The sequence below is a fragment of the Pleurodeles waltl genome, chromosome 3_2, assembly GCF_031143425.1.
Source record: "Pleurodeles waltl isolate 20211129_DDA chromosome 3_2, aPleWal1.hap1.20221129, whole genome shotgun sequence".
Taxonomy (NCBI): domain Eukaryota; kingdom Metazoa; phylum Chordata; class Amphibia; order Caudata; family Salamandridae; genus Pleurodeles; species Pleurodeles waltl.
In genome coordinates this window covers 103,014,516-103,037,564 of record NC_090441.1, presented here as the reverse complement: position 1 = coordinate 103,037,564, position 23,049 = coordinate 103,014,516, and the positions used below count along the sequence as shown (strand labels likewise).

General features: G+C 43.6%; 1 protein-coding gene across 1 annotated transcript in view; it reads right to left on the bottom strand.

The window, feature by feature from the left end:
• The window catches only part of LOC138286353 (uncharacterized), a 1,286,679-nt gene that overhangs the window by 57,373 nt on the left and 1,206,257 nt on the right, over positions 1-23,049 (bottom strand). Inside the window, exons 98-100 of the mRNA XM_069226509.1 lie at positions 21,293-21,462; positions 15,727-15,839; positions 2,021-2,563 (exon numbers count right to left, since the gene is read on the bottom strand). Of these exons, the coding sequence (XP_069082610.1) occupies positions 2,021-2,563; positions 15,727-15,839; positions 21,293-21,462 (826 nt within the window). The remainder of the gene's footprint in view (positions 1-2,020; positions 2,564-15,726; positions 15,840-21,292; positions 21,463-23,049) is intronic.

Genomic DNA, 23,049 nt, shown 5'->3' with positions numbered 1-23,049 from the left:
AGGGACCAAGAAACTCCCATGAGCAGCGGCCCTGCTCAAAACCAGCTACTTCTTTGCAACAAAGCAGCAACTTCCAAAGACTGCATGTTTCCCGCCAGAAGCATGAGACTTCACACTCTGTACCCGACGCCCCTGGCTCAAGATCAAGAGAACAAACACCTCAGGGAGGACTCCCCGGCGACGGCGAGCCTGTGAGTAACCAGAGACGACCCCCCCTGAACCCCCACAGCGACACCTGCAGAGAGAATCCAGAGGGTCCCCCTGACCGCAACTGCCTGTAACAAGGGACCCAACGCCTGGAACCAACACTGCACCCGCAGCCCCCAGGACATGAAGGAACCGAACTTTGACGCAGAAGTGACCCCCAGGCGACCCTCTGCCTAGTCCAGGTGTTGGCTGTACCAAGAAGCCCCCCTTGTGCCTGCCTGCACCGCTAGAGTGACCCCTGGGTCCCCCCATTATTTCCTACCTGAAACCTGACGCCTGCTTTGCACACTGCACCCGGCCCCCCGTGCCGCTGAGGGTGTGTTTTGTGTGCCTACTTGTGTCCCCCCCAGTGCTCTACAAAACCCCCCTGGTCTGCCGCCGAGGACGCAGGTACTTACCTGCTGGCAGACTGGAATCGGAGCACGCCTGTTCTCCATAGGCACCTATGTGTTTTGGGCACCTCTTTGACCTCTGCACCTGACCGGCCCTGAGCTGCTGGTGTGGTAACTTTGGGGTTGCCTTGAACCCCCAACGGTGGGCTGCCTTTGCCCCAGGACTGAGACTTGTAAGTGTTTTACTTACCTCCTAATCTAACCTTTACTTACCTCCCCCAGAAACTGTTGATTTTGGCAGTGTCCACTTTGAAAATAGCTTATTGCCATTTTTACAAAGACTGTACATGATATTGTTTTCATTCAAAGTTCCTAAAGTATCTAAGTGAAGTACCTTACATTTAAAGTATTAACTGTAAATCTTAGACCTGTGGTTCTTAAAATAAACTAAGAAAATATATTTTTCAATATAAAAACCTATTGTCCTGGAGTAAGTCTTTGAGTGTGTGTTCCTCATTTATTGCCTGTGTGTGTACAACAAATGCTTAACACTACCCTCTGATAAGCCTACTGCTTGACCACACTACCACAAAAAAGAGCATTAGAATTATCTACTTTTGCCACTATCTTACCTCTAAGGGGAACCCTTGGACTCTGTGCACACTATTTCTTACTTTGAAATAGTATATACAGAGCCAACCTCCTACACACTGTGATTCGGTATTACGAAGGGACGCTGTAATATGTGTATTTTTTATTTACATTTGTATGTGTATTTTTTCTTTCTCTGAACTGTTATGCTTTGTTTCATCATCATAGAACGTTGCTTAAGGTTCTGGAGTTCTTCGGTTGGCACGTGTCGTCCTGGTTTCCTCCATACTGGACGTGTGTGCCTGCTGTGGATCCCAAACAATGAAACTTACTTTTTTTGGAATACAAACCTGTTTGAGGAGCTTCTTTGGATGGTCTGTTCTTCCTCTCACCGTACCATACCACAGATGCCCTTGACACCCGCCCCGTCCTAATACCGAATCCACATGTATGTGCAACTCCAAATTGAGATTCAGTAACATGTTACCAAATCGATACTTGGAATTCAGACATACCAAAATTCATTTTTGCTGTCGCAACCGGCCTGATTGGACTGTTTGCGACAGCCAAAATGCGTGATACATATGGCCCATAGTTATTTGTGTTATTTTATTTTGGAGGTCCACAGGAAAATGGTACGTGAAGAGAAAGGAAGAAAAAATATAATTAACAAATGAATAACTATGTGTATATGGCCATACTGGGAGTTTTTTCCCATTTGCAGTTTAATATAGTATTTTCTCTGCTTGAGCACAAATATTCTGCTAAATGACTCAACTCATTGCTATCACATTATAAATGGTAGTTGGAACCTGGATAACTTTCAGAACAGTTTTCATCATCGTCACATAGATCCATGACCACCACTATTTTATTAATTTTAGCCTCACCTTCTTTATCATAGACTCCACCATAATCATCTGCATTTCTACGATCCGTAATCACATGTTTAGCATCATCCTTCCTTGCATGACTACTGGCATTACTGTTCTGGTTGTTGATTGCATTGTCCAAATTTTCAACACCATCCTTCTCAATTTGATTACCATTAGCTGTGTCATCAGAGGAGCCATTGCAGTTAACAGAAGACTCATGTTGTCTATCAGAATCTGTATGTTTGTCGCTCTGCAGAGGGAGGTCTTGCTGTGTTTCTAATTCGATCTTGTGAGTTGTGCCTTTATTATGATCCTCCTCTGCTGGGACATTAGGAGTCTGATGGGATTCTTGTCTTGAAAAAGATGTTTGTCTTATAATATCTTCGTGTTCTCCTTGTGGACTTGTTGAATCTGCATCCATCGTAGGAGGGGGCAACATCACATCACCCTGAACCTCACCGTGTTGATGGTCTTCCAAAAGATCGACATTACCATCAAGGTGGTCTTTCTGAAATTCTGTTTTGTCATTTGCGCTAGTTCTGTCCATTACCTGTGAGTCTACAAAAAAGTACAATTTGGAATTAGAAATTTGAAATCATCCAGTTGCTGATAGCTCTCATAAATACAAACATTCAGTATTAGTTTATCAAATCATGAAGGGGCCTGAAATAGCCATGCAGGCACCACACCAATGCTCTTGAACAAACTGACCATGTTATTCCTTCTGACCTAGGTCAGTAATTGAATAAACCACATTCCAGTACTTCTGCAGGCTTTACATGCACTCTGATATGAGTGAATGTCTTTCTTGGGGTTGTAGACAGGTGGTGGCTTATATTGGTAGTCACAGCATTGTGCTTCCATTATTCAGTCATGTATTTTATGCCTGGCTTATTTCTCTCCCATATAAGGTACCTGCTTTGTAAAAAGTGCTCACGTTTTTGGTCTTGTTTCCCCACCCAAATAATGCAAATATTTCTCTGCATTTTCACACTGGTAGGCATATTCTCTGTAGACGCAAACAACCTTACCTGCAGCTTGAGAATCTAGCAGGATGCGCCAAAATTGTCTTTCTTTCATAAAGACAAGATTATTTTGTACGTGTAAATTTGGGTTCACTAAATTTGGTTAGATTGATTTATTTATTTCTGTTTCTTTTCTATTTAAAACGATATTGTAAAGAGACTGACACACAATGAGCCCAGTGTATGCTGCTGTACATTATCTGGTGCCACAGCCTGGTTGCACCCTAAAAAAGTAAATCAATGTCTATTGACATTTATTTGCCACTCACTGTAAAGTGCCTGTATTTTGCTTCAGCTAACAGCACCTCGCAGAACCAGTCATTTCTTTTAAGCAGATGAGGCTGACAACGAACTGATCATTTTGTACTGAGATAGTCCTACTCAATTACTGTGGCATGGAGGTTCTTCGTATGCCTTTCCTGTTACATGGTTCAGACAGAGCATTAAGTTTTATTATAATAAAAAGGGGTTTTCTCCTTAAGTCATTCGAAATGCTGCATTAGTACTGAGGGAGCAAGAGGACATTTTTGAGCAGCATCAGTGTTAGTTACCTGACATAACAAACACAGAATACGGGGGGTTAAAAGGACTTGAAGAGGTGGTTAGGGTAAACTAAAGCACCTCCCTTACCTTACTCATGGTCCTACTTTGACCTCGGGAAAGATGGTCAAGGTCTGACCATAGGTAACAAGAAGTGGCTGCCTTAATTCAATCCAGTTTACACCCCGTTTTCAAGTTCTTTTAATCTTGGGTGAGCAACAAGGTACAGTTAGTGAAGCTATATAACTCATCCACTCAATACAATTGTAACAACTTTTTCCCCCCAAACACTGCTCACAAGAAAGAGCTCTGGGTGATCCCACTCAACCAGTAGAGCTGCTGGTGAACGGGCATCTCTCCAAGATGCAGCCTGGCACCTAGTGTGAGTAGGGAGTTTTCTTCTGTTTAAAAACAAAAACAATATAGCTTGTCAGAGCCAGGAGTGTAACCTTTACGCCCTAAAGTAAGGTGGATTGGTTTCACCACACGAGCACCCCAGACTGAATAGAATCTCCATCCAAAAACGCTCTCCACCCTCAACTTACTCATAGGTTAATAGAAAGTGAAAGTTGCTCAAGTGATCAGTAGAAGATGGCTACTAACAGGCATGGAAAACTGTAATTGTCCTCTTACTGAAAATATCACATTGGATCTTACCGTGTCATCTAGATGTCCACAGATCTTAGTAAAGGAATGAGTGGTACTGTGCAGTACAGGGAACACTGATCTGGATTCCATGGACCAAAGGTTCTCAGCTCCACTGTCAAGGGTTTATTGAGAAATGATAGAATTTCTTAAACTACAGCAAAGAATTCCAAACAGCCCTCAAAATATTGCAGGATGTTTTGTCTGGCAATTGATATTACTGGGGTAATCTTCATGCCCTACCAACTTGTCTGTTTTTGTTTTGTTCAGTTTAAACTTGGTGTTATCATTATTTGTATTATGCCTGTGTTAATTTCCTATTATTTTGGAGGAGCCTCACTGATAGCGATAAAAAGGCAAGCCCTGTGACTCTGGCAGAAAAAAGAGCAGTGCAGCGAAGGTTCTTCCATCCGTTTCTGCAGGCCATGTTCTAAGAACTCCCTTAGCCAACTGGCTGCTTCCCAGACATTTCCACGTTTCTAGTCTTATTTTGATCTCTATGCTACCAGATTCTTCAACTGGGTTACTTTTTTCATTTAAGAGGGAGGATTGGGCATACAATTCAGTCATGCATAAACTGTAAAATGCCATGGATCCCACCAATAATGAAGCAATTTTAGGAGTGAATTCACAAGGAGCACTGAGTGTATGTCATGGTAGTTAGCTATTTTGTGGATATATAGCATCTCCTTACAAATAAATTTTCTTGACAATATTTTAACAGTAATTAAAATGTGTTCCCGCCATCAACCTTTTCAGGACTGAAAACGTTTACATGTAGGGATTCCTCTGGGCTTGAAAAACTATTTTATGGGTTCCTCCATGGGAAAAGATCAGTGGTCTACCTTCAAGCCAGTGAACGCGGAGTTTGTTTCATCCAACTCCTTTTTAATTTTAACATAAACCAGTACTGCATTAGCACAGTTTTATATCAACACAGTTTTGTGCCACATCTTCACTATCAAGACTGACAGTGATTGACCTACGGCTCAAAAAATAGAAGAGGGATGAAAGCAGCACTCCAGCCTTAAATATCCATGAACTACATATTACCACAAACACACTTCAACCCAGAAGCATGACTCAACCAATGCAAACAGCAATGGAATCTTAAACAACTACAGTAACCTGCTAGTTGAATCATGCAAAACGATTTGTGCTAAAGAAGTAATTTAGTTGTTCACTTGGAAACTGCTCAATGCCCCACTCACAGGGCAGTGACCCAGATGTGCTAAAAGATGCACCACCGCCAGAGATGAGATCTCTTTGAATACTGGTGGCACAGAGAGGAGGGTTATCAAACTATCACATGTGGAATCTAAAGGCCTACTCTATGCTTGTCATTCAGGCATTAGACTCATATGAGCAACAGAGTGAGTCCCTATCTACTTGGCCCTCCCATGGAATAGACCTGGGCCAACCTAAAAAGGCATAATCCACTTTGATCTGTTGGCCTCCGATGATACAGTGGACCACCAGATACTGCTGAAATTCCTGCAATACTATGTAGTGCAGTTTGAAACTGCAATTCATTGGTTTAAAACCCTACCCACAAACACATCTAAATAGGTATACCACGATTAAGAGTATAGAAAGGGGTAACTTATATATTACTGAAGTATTATTCTTTGTTACCTCTTTTGCGCGCAACAAAGTCAGATACACCTTCAAGAAAATCTGGAACCTAGAGCAGGCAATGACGAGTGAACCCACATTTTCTGTTATTCACTTATAATGATGGTTTCCCCAAACTAGGCGAAAAACTCCAAAAATGGTGGGTTTAGCATATTATAGCGCACAGAACCACTGCATCCCCTGGAACCGATATGCGTAACATACACCTTTCGCAATTCTTTCTGTGAGCCGTACAGCATAAGACCATCTGCCACGCTATACAAAATTCCTAAGTAAATAATCCAATATTTTTGACACCTCCTGGGTTAGCAATAGGGTTCTCGAATTGTTCCTTGAGTAGAAGATATCATTGAGGTTTCCTCTATTGGGCCTTGTTGAACTTAGGTGTGTGAAAAAGTCATCTGGAAGTGCAAATATCGATTTTTTTCCAGAACCATGTTCTAACGACATTTATGCCCACAAATAGAGATTACTATTGCAGAATGTTCATTAGTCTGACGGAGGGCCTGATTCTGACCTTGGCGGTCTTTTCGCAAGACCGCCGAGTTACCGCTGCGGTAAAGACCGCCGACCGCGGCGGTATGCCGCTGCGCGTATTCCGACCGCTGGGAGCGTTCCGCCGGAATACCGCCAGCAGCCACACTGGCGGTCGGCAGGAAAGTGGAGACTGGTCAACCTCCACCACCACGCCAGCAGAACACCGCCCCCAGAATTACGACCCACATTTCTGTGTGGCGGTCTTCTGTTGGCGGTCTTCTGTTGGCGGTCACGTCCCTATGGCTCCCGTCGCCTCCCGGAGGACCAACGCACAAGGTAAGTTGATCGTCCGTGAGGGGAGGGGGTGGGGGGGTGTTGTGTGATGTGTGCGTGCATGGGGGTGTGTAGAGGGGGTGTGTGAGTGCGTGCATGCGGGCGGGGGGTGCTGCTGTGCCTTTGGGCAATGTGTGTAGTTCGGCGGGTGCGCATGTCGGCATGTATGTGTGCGGGTATGTGCCCCCGTTGTGTATGTGTGTGTGTAGGGGGTGTGCATATGTGCATGTTGGGGGTGCGTGCATGTCGGGGTGTGTGTATGTGCATGTCGGGGTGGGGGGGGCAGGGGGTTTGTACCACCTCTGGGGGGTGGCAGGGGGGTGGAGGGTGTGGAGGGAGGACTTGTGGGGGGCAGTGGGGGGTGGGGGAGACCCCTATCAGTGCCAGGGAAGGAATTCCCTGGCCCCGATAGTGCCTACCGCCATGGTTCGCATGGCGGTTCCCGACCGCCAAAAACCGCGGCGGTAAGCAGGGTCATGATACGGTTGGCGGTCTTGGGTCGACCGACGGGCCGGAGTGTGCGAACTCCAGCCCGTCGGTCATGACCGCCGTGGCGGTCGGAGTGGGGAAGTGGCGGTCGATCGCGGCGGTGACCGCCGCGGTCAGAATGCCATTTTTTGGACCGCCGGTCTGTTCGCGGTCCGACAGCCGCCTCTCCGCCGACCGCCAAGGTAAGAATCAGGCCCGGAATGTCTAAAGAACTGTCTTTAAGGTTGGAAAGGGCTTCTGACATGAGATTGGCAATCCACAATGCACGACATTTACCTGCCTAAAATGCACGTAAAAGCACTCACGCAAAAGGCAGGAGTAAGTGTGCTTCACAGGTGAGTGTGTAGTTAAGAAATCTTCCCTGTAGTGAAACAAAAAGTTAATTTTCCAAATGGACAATTATATAAAAGATGTGCAGAAATATGCGTGAGAATCAAAAATGTGCTTAGCTTTTCATACCGATACCATATTTGTGACAATGGTGGTGGGGAAAAGTTCATGTTTACATAGTTACTTTTAACAGTCATGAGGCTGCGGTTACAAGCACAAAACACATGACCCTGTGATGTTGGGTCATGTTCATGACACCATGAGATCGGTTTCTGCCAACGCTAGAAATGTCTGCTGGGCCAGTGGATTTTCTAAATTTGGCTTGTGGCACCTCTGGATGAGAAGCAGGCTGTCCGCCAAGATTTAAATCAGGCCAAAAGTCTTTTATATTAGTTCCAACAAGCAACCACTGTATTACATTTTAAATCCTGATTTTGTCTTTCTCCAGATTAAGTACTCATAACTGCCCATTAGCGTGGATGATATGTGGCTCCTACTCCTTGTAACCCTTATTGTTCATGTAACATTTACTGTACGTTGACGTACACACCCATAGGAATCATTATATAATATTATGATGTAAAGTACTCTGACACCGTATATTGGCGTGAGTAACACTATAGAACATATTGAGAAATAAATAACTGCTGTACAAATGATTCGCTGTGTAATTCCTCATACAGATGGAAAACTTTGACCACATCATAATGTCTCCAAAGCACTTGTGAAGTGACGACAAGCTGAGTGACCTTGTTTCCCCTCCATTGCATTTCCATTCGGGTCTTAACCTCCTGAAAGGCAGGACGCAACTCAACAAAAGGAGGGCTGATCCTTTTAAGTGTGGATTTGTGATAGTGAAAATAAGAAACCCACTTCCCTTTGAAGGTTTTTGCTCCAAACACAAAGCAAAGTGTGGGCGCTTCTGAATACGTGTTGGTGTCAGCATCGTAAACCAGGGAAATTTGGTACCAAAATGGTGCTGGAAAATGCACCATTTGACACTAATTTGAAAAAATGTTTTCGGGAGGGAGAGATCCTCCTTCTATAACCCTTCTCTGCTCCTTTAACGCATTCAGCTTGCTCGGAACACTTGCTCACATAAGTTCGTTAATTGGTCCTATCCCCCCCGCCCCCCCCCCCAAACCCCCCACCCAATTTCAAACCCCGCCAGGCACCACTGCTCTGGAGGTGTTCACTGAGCTGAGCAGTGTTTGATAAATGAGCTCCGTGCTATGAGTTATACATACAACAGGCATGAGTGGAAAACAATTTGCTGTAAACAGAATGCAGACAAGCTTTTCTCTAGGTTCATTTTAATAATGAATGATGCACAGCTCCAATAACAAAACCATCCAGGCATTAAATGAAGGATGAAAGTCAGACCAGCGTGGCTGTGAAAAATCTGCACACGTTGTCTTTCCTTCTGGCGCTGGTAAAATATCATTTGTTCCGCAGCAAACACACAGTTCAAATAAAGAAAATTCATGAGCAGATGGGGGTCTGATGGTAAATATGGCTGGGAGATATGCGCATATTCAAAATCAAAAACTGCAAAAACAAATTCATGTTTTCCTTGAAATAAACAAATATGTCTCCAAGTACAAGTCATGTTGGAGCAGAATTCCTGTATGGCAACCCCTTCTGAATGGCCATGATGTGCCTGGTGTTTCTGGAAAAGCTGGACTCAACTTTACTGCCTGGAACAATCATCTCATAAAACAGCTAAAGGCTTGGGCTGCAACTCCCGGCAGATCTTGCACCATAGCCCAGCCATCCACCTTCTACAGAAAACTGGAGCATGCAATGCTTCCTCTGCCATGAGACTTATTCCCCTTCTCTCCCCTACTCTTCTAACACCCTCCCCTGCCTCCCATCAGCCCCCCTGCACACATATGCCACCTACATGAAGCAAGTGGCAAATGTGTGCACTAAGCCCTCGAAATAGAGAATACAGTGCAGAATTCCACCTGGTGATTCCGGGCAGGAGTTATTACCTGAGACAGAAATGTTTTATCTCATCAACATCAGTGTTAAACCAGACCAGCTACTAGCACTGATCTTGCTGGTTTCTAATGGTAGCACACTGTTGCACATGGTAGGGAAAACTGATTATTGGAATAAAACCTCAACATTGAAGTGATTTATCAATTCTGACATATCTGCCGACAGTCTGGTGTCCATGTCAATTGATGGAAATGTCTCTTTAGATCTAAGCATAATACTGTTCTTAATATCTATTACTTTATTATCAAGAGTTTTATAAAGGGCATACATGGCCCGGGGTATCAGAGTGCTATACAGAGTAAACAAGCAATCAAAACAGGCTACATGAAAGATAGCTAAATATGGTATATCAGGTGAGGAAAACCCTCCACGGATGCAAAAAACAACAGTTGTTCAGGATAGGACAGATCTGAAATTCCAAAAATGTCAATATGTAGGAGGGAAAGAAGGAGACAGAAAACTCATTGCTATGGAGGAAACTCCATAGCTTTTCTCATTCCACAATCATGTCTAGTCAATGCATTAGGTATCTTTTGAACAAAAGCGATTTCATACTCTTGTTGAAGGACAGCGAGGAAGGGTTTCTCTGTATCTCTGCTGGTAGAGAATTCCAGATCCTGGGAGCACGTCCTGTGAAGGAGCAAGAGCAGGATCTCTCTTTCTTGAATCTAGGCGATTATTGGAGCAGCAAGTTTGAACGTCGCAGGAAGCAGGTACCTCCCGAAATAATGAGTTTCTAGGTCAGGTATTTGGAGGTCCCATAGTGAGGCGCTTGTGTGGGTAATGATACAGGCTAACTTTTAGATGCATCAATAGGGAGCGACATGAGGGTGATAAAATGAGCGGTGTGATGAAATCAACCTGCTGCAAGACTAGCCTGGCTTATGTGGAGCAAGTTAGGACTTTGGTGTGCCAGTTAGCACTGCATTTCCATAGTCAGGTCTAGATATTACATATGCTTGTAATGCCCACATTTTGAATGTTGGTCTTCAGACGGAAAAAGGCTTGATTTGTTTGAGTAGTCTGAGTTGGTATAAAACACCTTTTGTAGTTGAGTTAATATAAGCAATCATGTTCAGATGTTTGCCTAGAGTGATTCTAAAAGATTTGGTGCTTTCAATAATTTTTTGAGTAGAATTGAGTGACTATAGGCAGCTAAGTCCGTTTTGAGGGAGAATTGAATGGAGAAGAGATGAGAAGGAAGTCTGTCTTAAGTGGAATTCGTTTTAAGTGGTTGGTTGAGACTCAAGTTTGTAATTTTTAACGCTTGATTTAGATGAAGTATATTTTGTAGAAAAGAGATATTAGTGAAAACTGGGTGTCATCTGCATATAGGTGACATGCAATATTGGAATAATGAAGGATCAAGGTTAAGGGAGAAGGGTGAAGAGCACAGGAGCTAGAATGAAGCTCTGAACCACACCATGTTTGACAAGGGCATTGTTAAATAGGGTGTCCTTAAGTTTGATTTGTTAGGGACGGTTGTTGAGATACGAAAACAGCAATTTCAGAATGGTGCCCCCAAACCTGTATTTGACTTTAGGACATTTAGAAGAATGTTATGATTGACTATATCGAAGGCCGAAGAGAGGTCAAGGAGTATGATTAGACAGGAGTCCCCTTTATCTAGAATGGCGAGGGCATCATCCATAATGTTGAAGATCGCAGTGTCTATGCTGCAGCCAGGCCTGAAACACCCTAGAAATTGTGTAGGAGATTGTAATTCTAAATATGTTGATTTAAGTTGCGTTAGTACATACTTTTCGAGGGTTTTGGCTAGGGAAAGAAGGTTGTCATGGGACGGAAGCTGATTATATCTTCACAGCAGAGGCATAGCGAAACTTGAGGGCCCCCCTTCAAAGTACATGGAGGGGATCCCCACCTGCCCAGAGCCCTCAGATCAGGGTACTGTGCTGAGGGGGCTCCCTGGTGCTCGTGGGCCCCTCCACACTGCAGGGGCCTTCATTGCACCACTGCTTCAGGGTCAGCTCAAGGCTTCTTGAGAAGTGGGGTGACCTGACCTGTGTTGAGTCAGCCTGGGACTGCCCTTTTTGACACTGATGTATTGATTCCTGTAGTCCAGAAGGGGGTGATGACATGTCTAAAATTGTTAATTAAGGAGTTGTTTATGTGTTCCATATTCTGTACTGCTGAATTTGTTCTGGACACAGTTCTGGGTTTGTCTTCTCTTAACTCCCTGAAGTTGCTCCACCAGGTGCTGTTTTTAGGGTATGGTAATAAGCATAAGAATAAGGTAGGTTGATTTTTGTACTAGTATTGGCCCCAGAAATGACCCATAAGAGTGTGGATGGAGGAGGAGGATAATCTATGGACACTATGAGAAAGTGGATTATTAATTGAGTTGATGGTAGTCCACCATAGCTAACAGTGGCACTATTCTTGTTAGGTACAGTAAAGGATTCATTTGTGTATACCTGACCTCAACCCCTGGTAGCTGTGGCATATATTGGACAGACTTAACTGAAGAATATGTGTCAAGCATTTAGTAGTACCACAAGAGTTAAAGAGTTAAAAACACAATACAAATCCCACTCCAATTTATCAAATTAGAGAACATTTTAATGAACAAAATGACACAAAAAAGACACAAATCCAACAATGGGAACGACAGATAAGAATTCTGAGTTTTAGATAAAAATAGTACCAACAAGCACAAAGATCCAACTGCTGGAAACTGGGCACATATTGGGGCAAAGGTAAGTTTTAGGACTAACCATGATAGAGCGTAGGTCGGCTACAAGGACCAGATTGGTCCCGGTCAAAAAGTGTCCTTCTGACTTTAACATTTCAGAGAAGGTTGAGTACTCAGCAGGGCAAGGCAGAAGGCTGGATCTAAAGACGGGATCATTGTCATTCCCTAGAACGGCATTATGGAAGCGTACTCGCAGCACGTTTCTCCTCATGAACAAGAGTTCACAGATACAGTTTTCCAATGATTCAGATTTGACTTTAGATTGTGGCATATTAAATCTGGGTAATTTTGCATGAATTCGGAGATATGAGGAACTAAGGAATGGGAAATACTCAGATCTTATACTGTTTTGAGACTTCAAAATGAACAGTCCTGATGAAGTCAGTGGGTCACTTCCCAAGATGAAACGTATTGGCTGAATTGAATTGAAGAATTTGAATTTGGAATATGAATGTTACAAGACAATGGAATTGGGCATTTAACGTGAAATAAACATTCTACATATGAACTACTCATAAAGGAGGAATAATGTCTCAGATTTATGTCTAGGTGCGTCTTAACGTAATTTCATTGAAGAGAAGTGCTGAAGGACAAGGTCTCTGTGAAGCTGTCAACCAAAGGTGGAAATCTCTAAGTAGGAAAAGTCCAGAATTCACACCCAGGAAGTCATTGTCAGCGATCTGATGCTGCTGGGCATAGTGTCAGGTAAAGACGTCTACCTTTGGTCTTAGAGTCTTTTCTGCAGGTTGGATTACTTCAATAGGGCAAGTCTGCAAGCTGTACCTAGAGAGGGTTCAATGTCGGTGGAAGCCACTCAGCATTTGGCTCGCTAAATTATATTTGCTGCTGTGGAGAAGAATGTACCGGGAGCTGCAGCAAAGTCAGGCCTACTGGCAATGCACCCTTGGCTTATACGCTTGGCAGATTGTTCCGGTCTTCTGCAGTTCTCAAGGCAAAAATCGCTGAACACGTTTCTAAATCCCAGGGTTCCAGGACATCAGGAACAGAACTTGGGAGGCAGGACTCACTCCTTAGAAGCTACCAGCATGGTCCAGTACATGTCCAGTTGTAATTGTTTGGCTGGGCTCTATCAGGAAAGTGAGCTTCTTGCATATTTTGTGTCCCTGGATCTTAACAGGAGGTCAGCCAACTGACACTTGGAGGACATTTCTTAGTCTTGGGTACAAGTGGGATCAGGGTTTGCCTCACAGGTCACAACAGCAGGAGCAGGCCTTCTTCTGTGTCCCACCAGTCCAGTAGTGCTCTGAAGAGGATGCTCAGAGGTGCCACTTTTACTCTTGTGGGATGGGGAGAATCCTGGCCCATTGTTGACTAATGGGGAAAAGTTCCCAGGGGTAGCCCTACCCACTTTTGTAGTTCCTGTTTGCTATACAGAAAACTATCCCACAGTGCCCCTCTGAAACCAAGATGGTAGAACCTTTCGTCGATTATGCAGAACTTGTGTCCACCCTAGAGGTGTGGTCAGGGAAGTCACCAAAGCCTCTCCATGGTCACTGCATTCCAGTTCCGGGGCAGCTCCTCTCCTACTGGGATTAGTGCCTGACTGGGTAGAAGGACAATAGAATTGGGCAGGCCATGTGGGAGCTACAGGGTGTGTGTGTGACAGGGAAGTCCCTTTGAAGATAATTAATTTCATGGGCCTTGCCCAGATACCTATCCTGTGAAAGGACAGGACACCTTCCCACATTCAAATCCTTTGAGCCAATTCACTCCTAACCAACGCGATGTTCAGCTCCTGGATAACAGCTGGAAGATCACACAAATGGGCTTCTAGAGGCTTTAGGCAAGTGGGTAAAGATAACTTTTTAAAAGTACCTTTTGGAAAATAGTTGTTACAATGCCGACTATACTAATGAATTTGATTTGTAATAAATATTTTAAAAAGTCCAAGAAGTAACTTTTTATCTGGTTCCTAGGCAAAGATTACATCATTTAATTTTAACATTAACACCCAATCTGGTCATTAAAAACGTGAAGAGAAGCAGCATCACTTCAGTGGGAAATGATGAGTCTGCCTTCAAAGCTTCAAATGCACTCATGTTGGGCCACTATTGCTCACACATACTTCAGGTGATTTTATTATTTCAGACACATTGGTGAAACCCTCCTATAGACCTGTGCCACCATATGAATCTATGTATCGTCAGCATTGGAATGAGCCAGCAAACTCCGAAACCTAACAAGTTTCACAAATTGAGCTAATAATGGGAGAATCCTCAGAGAAAAACATGTCCTGTAGGGGATGAGGCTGGATTCTTTTCCCGTACACACATTTCACGATTTACATACGTTCTTTTTGGCTACATTATCCAAACCCATTAAAACGTTTCCCTTGTGGTTGCTGACCTTGGTAATCTTTTACTGCCTGGAATATGTGGAGCATGATTTCCTTTGACACCATATTCACTAGTCTGTGACTAGTCGGAGATCACCAAAATATTCCCCTGACTTCCGCTCAACTTCTATCTAACAATTTATCAATCTAGAAAGAGTGCATGACCAGGCCTCAACAGAACTTTATCACATTTCTCTGCATGGTAAAATCATCTTTACAAGATGTGTGTTTTCTAAATGTCTCCGTTACTTCCTAGAGCAAACTAGCGTCCAGCGAACCACAAAATCTCACACTCGAGCAGCATACATCTATTCCCAGTAGTCAGCGCTCCGGTTTTTGTTCAGTTTAACAGCCGGGCCTTGTCATTTTGGTTCTGTGATGTTCTGTCTGTTGTGGCTCTACAGGCTGTGTTTTACTGTTTTTGTTCCTAGCGTTAAGACTTTACCAATGAATTGGATTTGATGAGCTGTTTAAAACTGCGTATTTGAAAAATATTGTTTTCATATTTCATCCACAAGTGAATATTTTTTCCTGTGAAAAACACCTTCCCATTCTCCTGAACCCTCAGTAAATTAAGTGTGCATTGCACTCTCTCTCCAGTTCTGGTGCGGGCTCTCCTATCTTTGGAACGAGTAAATGAGTATATTTGCAAGGTGGGTATATAGCTGAAAGAAGTATGTTCACATACTTCGGCCGATTGGCCAATTCTGAAACAAGCAGCCTCTTAACTAATCCTAAATTTAAGGTGATGGAATTTCTTACATACTGGCATCTTTTCTACCATCGTAAGAATACGTGACCGTAAAATCCGACATTTGTGAATTTGGCACAGTGAGTGTCCTGGCAAGTACAAAAGCACATTGTTTTTTTTTAAACAGATCATTTCGAAGTGAATTTCATGAAAGAATTACAAATTGTATCATCTTTAATGTAAACCTGTAGAATTAGTAGTAGGACGTGCTTAAAGAATATAACAAGAAAAGCCCTCTATGTCCCCTATGTGCTAGGTCAATAAAAGTCACCTCATTGCTCCAAAGAGACCTGGGACAAAGGATGCCTCAACAGCCAAAGGCTGAATGATCTGCTTACACACACCCATTCATTCAGGTTAAATGAACAGAACTGTTACATTTTTCAAGCAAACGTGCCAGATAGAAAGGTACTATTCTCATACCAATTTCTTCATCTTGGTCCAGCTTCACAGTCGGAATTCCCTGATGATAGGTTGTTTCACGTGTTGGGTGAAACAGCTTGGTGTAGAACGATATATCTGTTAAAGATCTTGTACTGTAAAATAAAGCAGATGCTAATTAATCTCAGCATTACCATAGATTTTACATAGCAATGTATGCAGATAAAAATAAAATCGAGCAAAGTCTGCATGTAAATATAGACATAATAATAAATTAGTGAACTGGACATGCTTTTTTTCAGATAGTTGTCAAGTGCTGGTCTCCCCTCAGTTTGAACGAGATTTCCAAAGGCTGCCTTCATAAGCTCTGAAACCTACTCCCAATTAATTACTCTATATCTGAAACGAGGTTCTAACGTCTGTGTAATTTACAAAAAATCTTCAGGATTGCTCCTAGACATCTATGACTGTTGCAGATTTCTAGAAAGATTAAATATTACAAAATGTATGCCCCAATACACGGAAAATCTAAATCAATGACTCATTAAAAATCGTGTATTTGAAAACTACTGCTTTTAGATTTCGTCCACAAGTAAATATTTCTTTCCTGCGAAAAAACACCTTCCCCGGAACCGTCGTTCAATAAGGGTGCTTCCCCCCCACCCCAAACTCTGGAGAGGGCTCTCCTATCTTTGGAAGGAGTACATCAATGTGTTTCCAGGGTGGGTAAAGACCTGCAAGAAGTATGTTCATATACATACGCAGTCTGACCAGTTCTGAAACAACCAGCCCCCTTTACTAATCCTAAATTTATGGTGATGGAAATTCCGACATACTGGCTTGTTTTGCACCATCGTAAGAACACTTATGATAGTAAAATCCTACTTTTGTCAATTTGGCACTTAGGGCTATATTTATGAGAAAGAAGCTGCATATAAGAGCTAGCTGACAACAAGTACAATGTGAGGCCTAGAGCCCCACAAGAGCATTCTTGGTGGATGGAGTGTGTCACTAGGGGGAATAAGCTGAAAACTGTAAATAAACAGCCCTAAGGGGGCTGGAGATATCTGGAAAAGAAACAGATGCTCATACTTGACCTTTACATCCGTACTGCACTAAAAGCTGGAGGGCACTCGGTGTGATGATAAATCGAGTGCCCTCCACTATTCACCTCCATGGAGCCTGTGAGCAGTTGGTTCATGTGACAAACAGCGCAGTTGCACTTTGGTTTGAACAAGGCCACTTGGTAGAGGACCCCAGCTTTGCATTCCGTGCCTGGGATGTCCCTGGGATTAAGATCCACGGCCGATGAGAAGAAGGGGCACCCCAGGCACACAGGCTCCTTGTCTGCTCCCTGAGCTTCTAGTTGCCGGGGATCTCTGACCCACATTTCTCACACATATGGTCACTGAGACTGCTAGTCTGATATGAAATAAAAGTTTACATACTTTCGGTAACATTGGTTTGACAGAGACTTTGTTTCTTCTCTTTTGCCTATTGTTAACGTTGATATCAGCTTACTTCTTATGTAGAATAAAGTGCGGGTTGGTGTGGGCACCAATTTTGTCCTAGGGTATCACACTAGCATCATGTGATGTTATCTAGATGTAACAATACTGTACTAAATCAATGATGCTCTTCACCTGATCTCTTCTGATTCCAGATTGTTTTCAGATAAGCCTGTAATAGAAGGAGTGCATGTCCTCTAATGCATCTGCAAGTTGTGAAGAGGCTATTCATTAGCACTAACTTTACTTAAGATACCTTACAGTTTCTTCTCACCAATACCCTCCCATATACATATTCGTCATCTTCGAACGATTCCTCAATAATAATTAAAATTGGAATTAAGTAGCATGAGAAACATGAAAAGAACCCAAGCTTAGTGTAAATTTGCTGCAGCACTGATCTTCAAAACAAAACATCACTCCTGGCATCTGAATCCAGGCAACAATGCTTTGCAAGTGTATAGAGGGAAGTACATTGCTACCTTTCAAGTTTATTTCCATAGCATTCACAAGAATGCATGCGTTGCTGCTCTTCCCTTGTGGACTGTGCAATCCTTTAGGCAGAGTCCTGCCGAGGTCACCTCTTAACATAGCATGAGGTATCACTCCTGCCAAGGTTATATGTCTGTTCTGTAGGAGCTGTCCGTTTGTAAGCACTTCCATAAGCCACAGAAAGTTGTCTGTCTAGCAAGCATTTGTCAGCTGTGGATACAATCTGTGTAGCATCTACCGACACCCTTGAGTGGATGTGGAAGTTCACTCAAAGGGGCATCAAAGGGGCAGCAAATTCTATCACTACCACCACAGAAAGACATGTTTTTTTTACTCTCATAACCACCCTGTCCTAAAAAACCCAATGGATGAAAATTTACTGACACCTGTAACTGACTCATGCCTATGGTTAAAGGTATTGCCACTGTAAAGAACTGTTTGGAGCATCAGGCTAAAGTATGGCTTAAATTCTGAAGTCAGAGAAAGGGACACGGAGAGGAGGTGTCTGGTGGGTTGATGGAAGTTCAGGCGTTGGTTCAAGTAGACGCGTCTGCAGTTGTGTAGGGACATGTATGCATGTGTCAGGAGCTTGAACTGACATCTTTTCTGTACAGGGAGCCAATGGAGTTCCCTGAGGTAGGAGGTGATGTGGGTTAATCTAGGTAGATCCAGGACAAGTCTGGCTGTAGTGTTCTCTATGGTCTGTAGTCATCAGAGGAGGTGAACTGCAATGCCTGCGTAGCGAGCGTTGCCATAGTCCAGCTGTCTAGAAATGATGGCATGAGTGATGGTGCTTCTGGAGCTTTGGGTTAGCCATTTGAATATCTTGAGAAGCATGCAGAGGATGAAGAAACAGGAGAAGGAGATGGAGTCGACCCGAGTTGCCATGGTTAGCTTGTTGTCAAGAATGATGCCTAGGTTCCTAGCATGGTCAGTGGGGGTAGGAGTAGGTCCGAATTTTGAGGACCACCATGAGCATTTGTTTCCGAAAATCAGTACCTCAGTCTTGTCAATATTGAGCTTCAGGCAGCTGTCCTTCATCCAGTTGGCAACACCTGTCATGTAGTTGTGGAAGTTGGTCTTAGTGTCTTCAGAGAGGAAGAGGATGAGTTGTGTGTCATCAGCATTAGATATGACGTTGAGTCTGTGGATTTTGGCGATGCTGGCCGGGGGTGTCATAAGTGTTGAAGAGGGTGGGGCTGAGCAAGGATCATTGGGGTACTCCTCAGAAGATTTCCGGGGGTTAGGACGTGAAGGAAGGAAGGTGGACTTTTTGCGTTCTTTCGGTGGGAAAAGAGGTGATCCATTGAGGACGGCTTTGTGGACGCCTATGTTGTGCAGCCTTGTAATGAGTGTGTGATGGGAGACCAAATCAAAGGCTGCGAAGAGGTCCATGAGACTCAGAGCCGCAGTCTCTCTTCAGTTGAGTGTTGGCTTTGATGTCATCAGTAGCTGTGATGAGGGCTGTCTCGGTGCTGTGGTTGCTGGGGAATCTGGATTAGGAGGAGTTGAGTAGGAGGTTTTGTTTCAGATGTGAAGAGAATTGTTGGTTGATGGCTTTTTGAATATTTTGGCCGGAAACAGTGGTGGGGGATGGATTGGTAGTTGGGTCTGCTGATGGTTTTGTTAGCAGGGCATTGGGTTCTGGGTATTTCCAGTCCTCGGGCGATTGAGGTGATGAACAAGTGTAATGTGTTCATGATGGAGGTGGTTACCTGTGGGGCAAGCTGGCTCCATTGGGTCAGTCAGAAGTATGTAGTGGTAGCATGGTTGTTGTGTTACTTGAAGAAGTAGGTGGCCTTGGGCTGGGGTGAGAAGTTTCTGTAGATGTTTGCGATCTTGTTGTGAAAAACGTTTGAAAAGTTTCGCAGAGTTCCTGTTAGGGGGGTAATGTTGTTGTTAGCTGCTGAGCAGTTGGAGAATTCTTTGACGATGTTGATGTTCTTTGCTGTTATTGCATCTTGATTCGATGAGTGAATCTAAGGCCTTTTTCTTCGAATCTCTCAACTGTCTGTGGCAGAAGTTGAGGGATGTCTTGAAGACTGACTTTGCAGGTGCCCCATCTCCTTTCCAGTTGTTTACCCTGTTATTTAGAGGTTTTGAGGTCTTCAGTGTACCAGTTAGCCTGCTTGGTGGACCTTCTGTGGGTATTGTTGCAGAGAGGAGCAACGCTGTTGGCGCAGTTGGTGTTCCAATTGTTGAAGTTTCTGACTTTCTGGTCTAGGTTGTTGGAAGGGATGGGGTGATTGGTGCTGCGGGCATTGATCCATGTTCCATAAAGGCTAATCATCTAAATGATATACCCTGACTGAGAAGAAGGGGATCAATTTACTGCAACATCCTCTGCAAAATCTGAGCAGTTGATGATTAAAAAAGTCAGAAACATATCACACAGAATCCGTAGGAGCTCGGTATTACATCCCACAGAGAAGGCTTCTTCAGAAACTCTGAAAGGGGGAGAGCAGAAGGTGCGCTGGTGACAGATTTGTAGGTCAGCATGATGAAGGACACGTAGTATCTTTTGGCCAGTTATAACGATGGCTGGAAAGTGCATGAAAGGAACATGGGAGTCAGAGTGGTCCGTGCTGAAGATATTTTTACAAAAGGACCGAACATCCCCTATCAAAGTCAGATGCACTAGATGGGCTGAAGCTAGTCCTTAACATTAAGATGGCTATTTTAGGAGGGTTGATGCACAAGGATTAATGGTTATTTCTGCTGAAGTAATGCAGATGGGGGTCAGGGAATGTCAGTGGAAGACAATGATTTCTGAACAGACAGGAACAGAAATTAAGCCTCCGAGTGGTGGTCGGAGAGCACTGCTGGTGATGGTGCTGTGATTAAGTGTGTGATTGGTTGTGAATGAGGTTAGATAAACAATCATTACATCGGCAAAACTCCTGCAATGGGCACCCTATACAGGTATGCAGGGATACCCATGAGTCTAGAACTAAGGGGGACTCAGAAGAACAGGTACTGTAATGCAAGAGGAGGAGAGGAAGGAAATGTATTCAATGCTCAAGGAAAGGCTATGATGGAGCAGGAAGGGTGGCCCATAATCAGTCGTCACAGTGCTCCATAGCATGGTTAACAAGACTTTTCCGGACGGATGAGTATGATGCAGAAACAGACACATATGCACCTATATGAGGACGAACCGAGGCACGTTATCATTAATCAGTTGCTTCGCTCTTCAGACTACGAGTGCTGCCAGGTAAGAGATTTACTATTATGGAAACGCTTGAACAGGGATTTTTTAACTATATAGCCTGAGTGCACTGGGTAGTTCAACGAAACAGCTACATTTTGACTTGTAGTGTAAATACCTCGATTTCAAGGAAGTTGTTAATGTAAAGGGGGTTGGGATGGACGAATACTAACCACTGGCTAGCTGTACTCTGCATTGATGGACCACGGCTCGTTGCACCATGTCGGCTTCCTACATCTAGTTGAAGAATAAATGGGCCTTAGTGGCATCACAGCATAGTGATTACTACATGACACATCTGTTCACTGATTATTTTACTTTTTTACACACAAGGCCAGTTGCAGTGTCAAGTGTAATACATTGTTTAACTGCTCAACAGTTTTAGAATATCATCACTTACTTAATTGCCATTGAGTGTTGTCTTCTGTCCCTTGGGCGCAAATTCACAAAGCTGTTCAACTTTGGTGTGAAGAAAACATCAGGCTCTGGGTTTAAAATGATTGCCACCCGTTTGAGATGCCACTGCTGAATTGGCTTCGGGCAGAGAAGAGGTATTTTGGCCACACACAACTACAAAATAAAGAATAACATTCAAATAATGATTCTCTAAGGGCAGTTGATGTGCGTATAACTGTCATCCAAATATTAAAAAGAGAAAAAGAAAAAGAGGAGAAAACAGAAAAGAACAGAAGAGTGAAAAAGAGAGAGAGGGGAGAACAAAGAGAAAACGGGAGGATGAAGGAGACTGGGAAGAGGAAAAGGAAGGAGGAAAGCAGAGGAAAGGAGGAAGGGGAAGAAGAAGATGAAGCAAGAGGAAGAAGGGGGAAGGATGATGAACATCATAGCAATGCCAGTTCTGACTCCTCTGTGGTGATTTGCATGGTTGGGGCTGGATGTGGCACCAGGACTAAAGCACGCTGTGCTTTTACGCCTCACTGGAGCTACAAATGAGAGCGTTCCATCAACAATATCTCCCCTTCTTTTGTGGTGCTCCTCACGCTTGACCCCAGAGATTCCTTTACATTTTAAATGAAATCTCCACCCACACCCAAACCACACTGCTTTCAATCACAACCACATCTCACTGCATCCAGACCCATCATTTCATCGTGAACTTCAGGTAATGCTCTCACCTGGCATTCCTCTAATGAACACCCTCCTCTTGGAATAAAGAAATGCCACTATCTGAGCATCTTCCAAATAAGTTTCTGACTAAGCTTTTCAAAGTGCAAGACAACAAACTGAATAATTTCTTGGAATGTTCAGTAAGGAGTTAATGGAACAAAAACAACATACAGAATTTCATGTTCTGCATTCACATCAGTATAAAAAAAGAAACGCATAAACATACAGATAGTATTTAAGATGCAAAAGATCGAAAGAACCAACGTCACTCTGCCCGATAAAAGTACTAACATCAAAACAGACACAGTGTGTTACAAAACTTAAAGCAGCATATTCACGACTATTCAGAGAATATCTTCAGGGAAGGTGCCTGTAGGAGAAACAGGCTGCATTTCCTGGATCCAAATACAGATAATTGCCCTTAGCTGCTCACAACAATTGTAAGTAGCTAGGATTCCCCAGGAGCCCGTGTGCAGAGTTCTAACCCTGGGTCAGTGTCCATAGGATAATATAGAGACGTCGTGGTTGGAGTTTTCGTGTTCTAGGACCTTTCCCAGAGGACCTCCAGGAAACCTTTTGGTACAAGGGAAGTTCAGGAGTGCCCCCACCCATGGATACCCAGAGACGTGGAGTACCTACACCAGGGAGCCCAGGTGCACAGGGGTGAATTTGTGTCAGAGCCTCCTGTTGAAGTAAATAGGGACCTTGATTGTCCAGTTGCTGTTGTGACCCAGAAGTCCAGGCACCACACTTTTCTAGCTTAATCCAGAGCCACAAGAATGACTTGGGCCTGGTCTTTCCTGATCTTCAGAACTGAGGACAGGAAAGTTAGAGGCAACAAGGCAAACAGGAGTACTGTGATCCACTCTAGACAGAATATGTCTTCAAAAGGCAGCCTTCTTGGGAAGTCTAGGGCACAAAGGTGCTGACATTTCACGTTCTAAGCCATAGCGAGCCGATCGAGCCAAGGCTCTCCCTTTTGTCAGAAGATGCCATGTGCCACATCCTGATGTAATCCAGCTGGTTCATTTG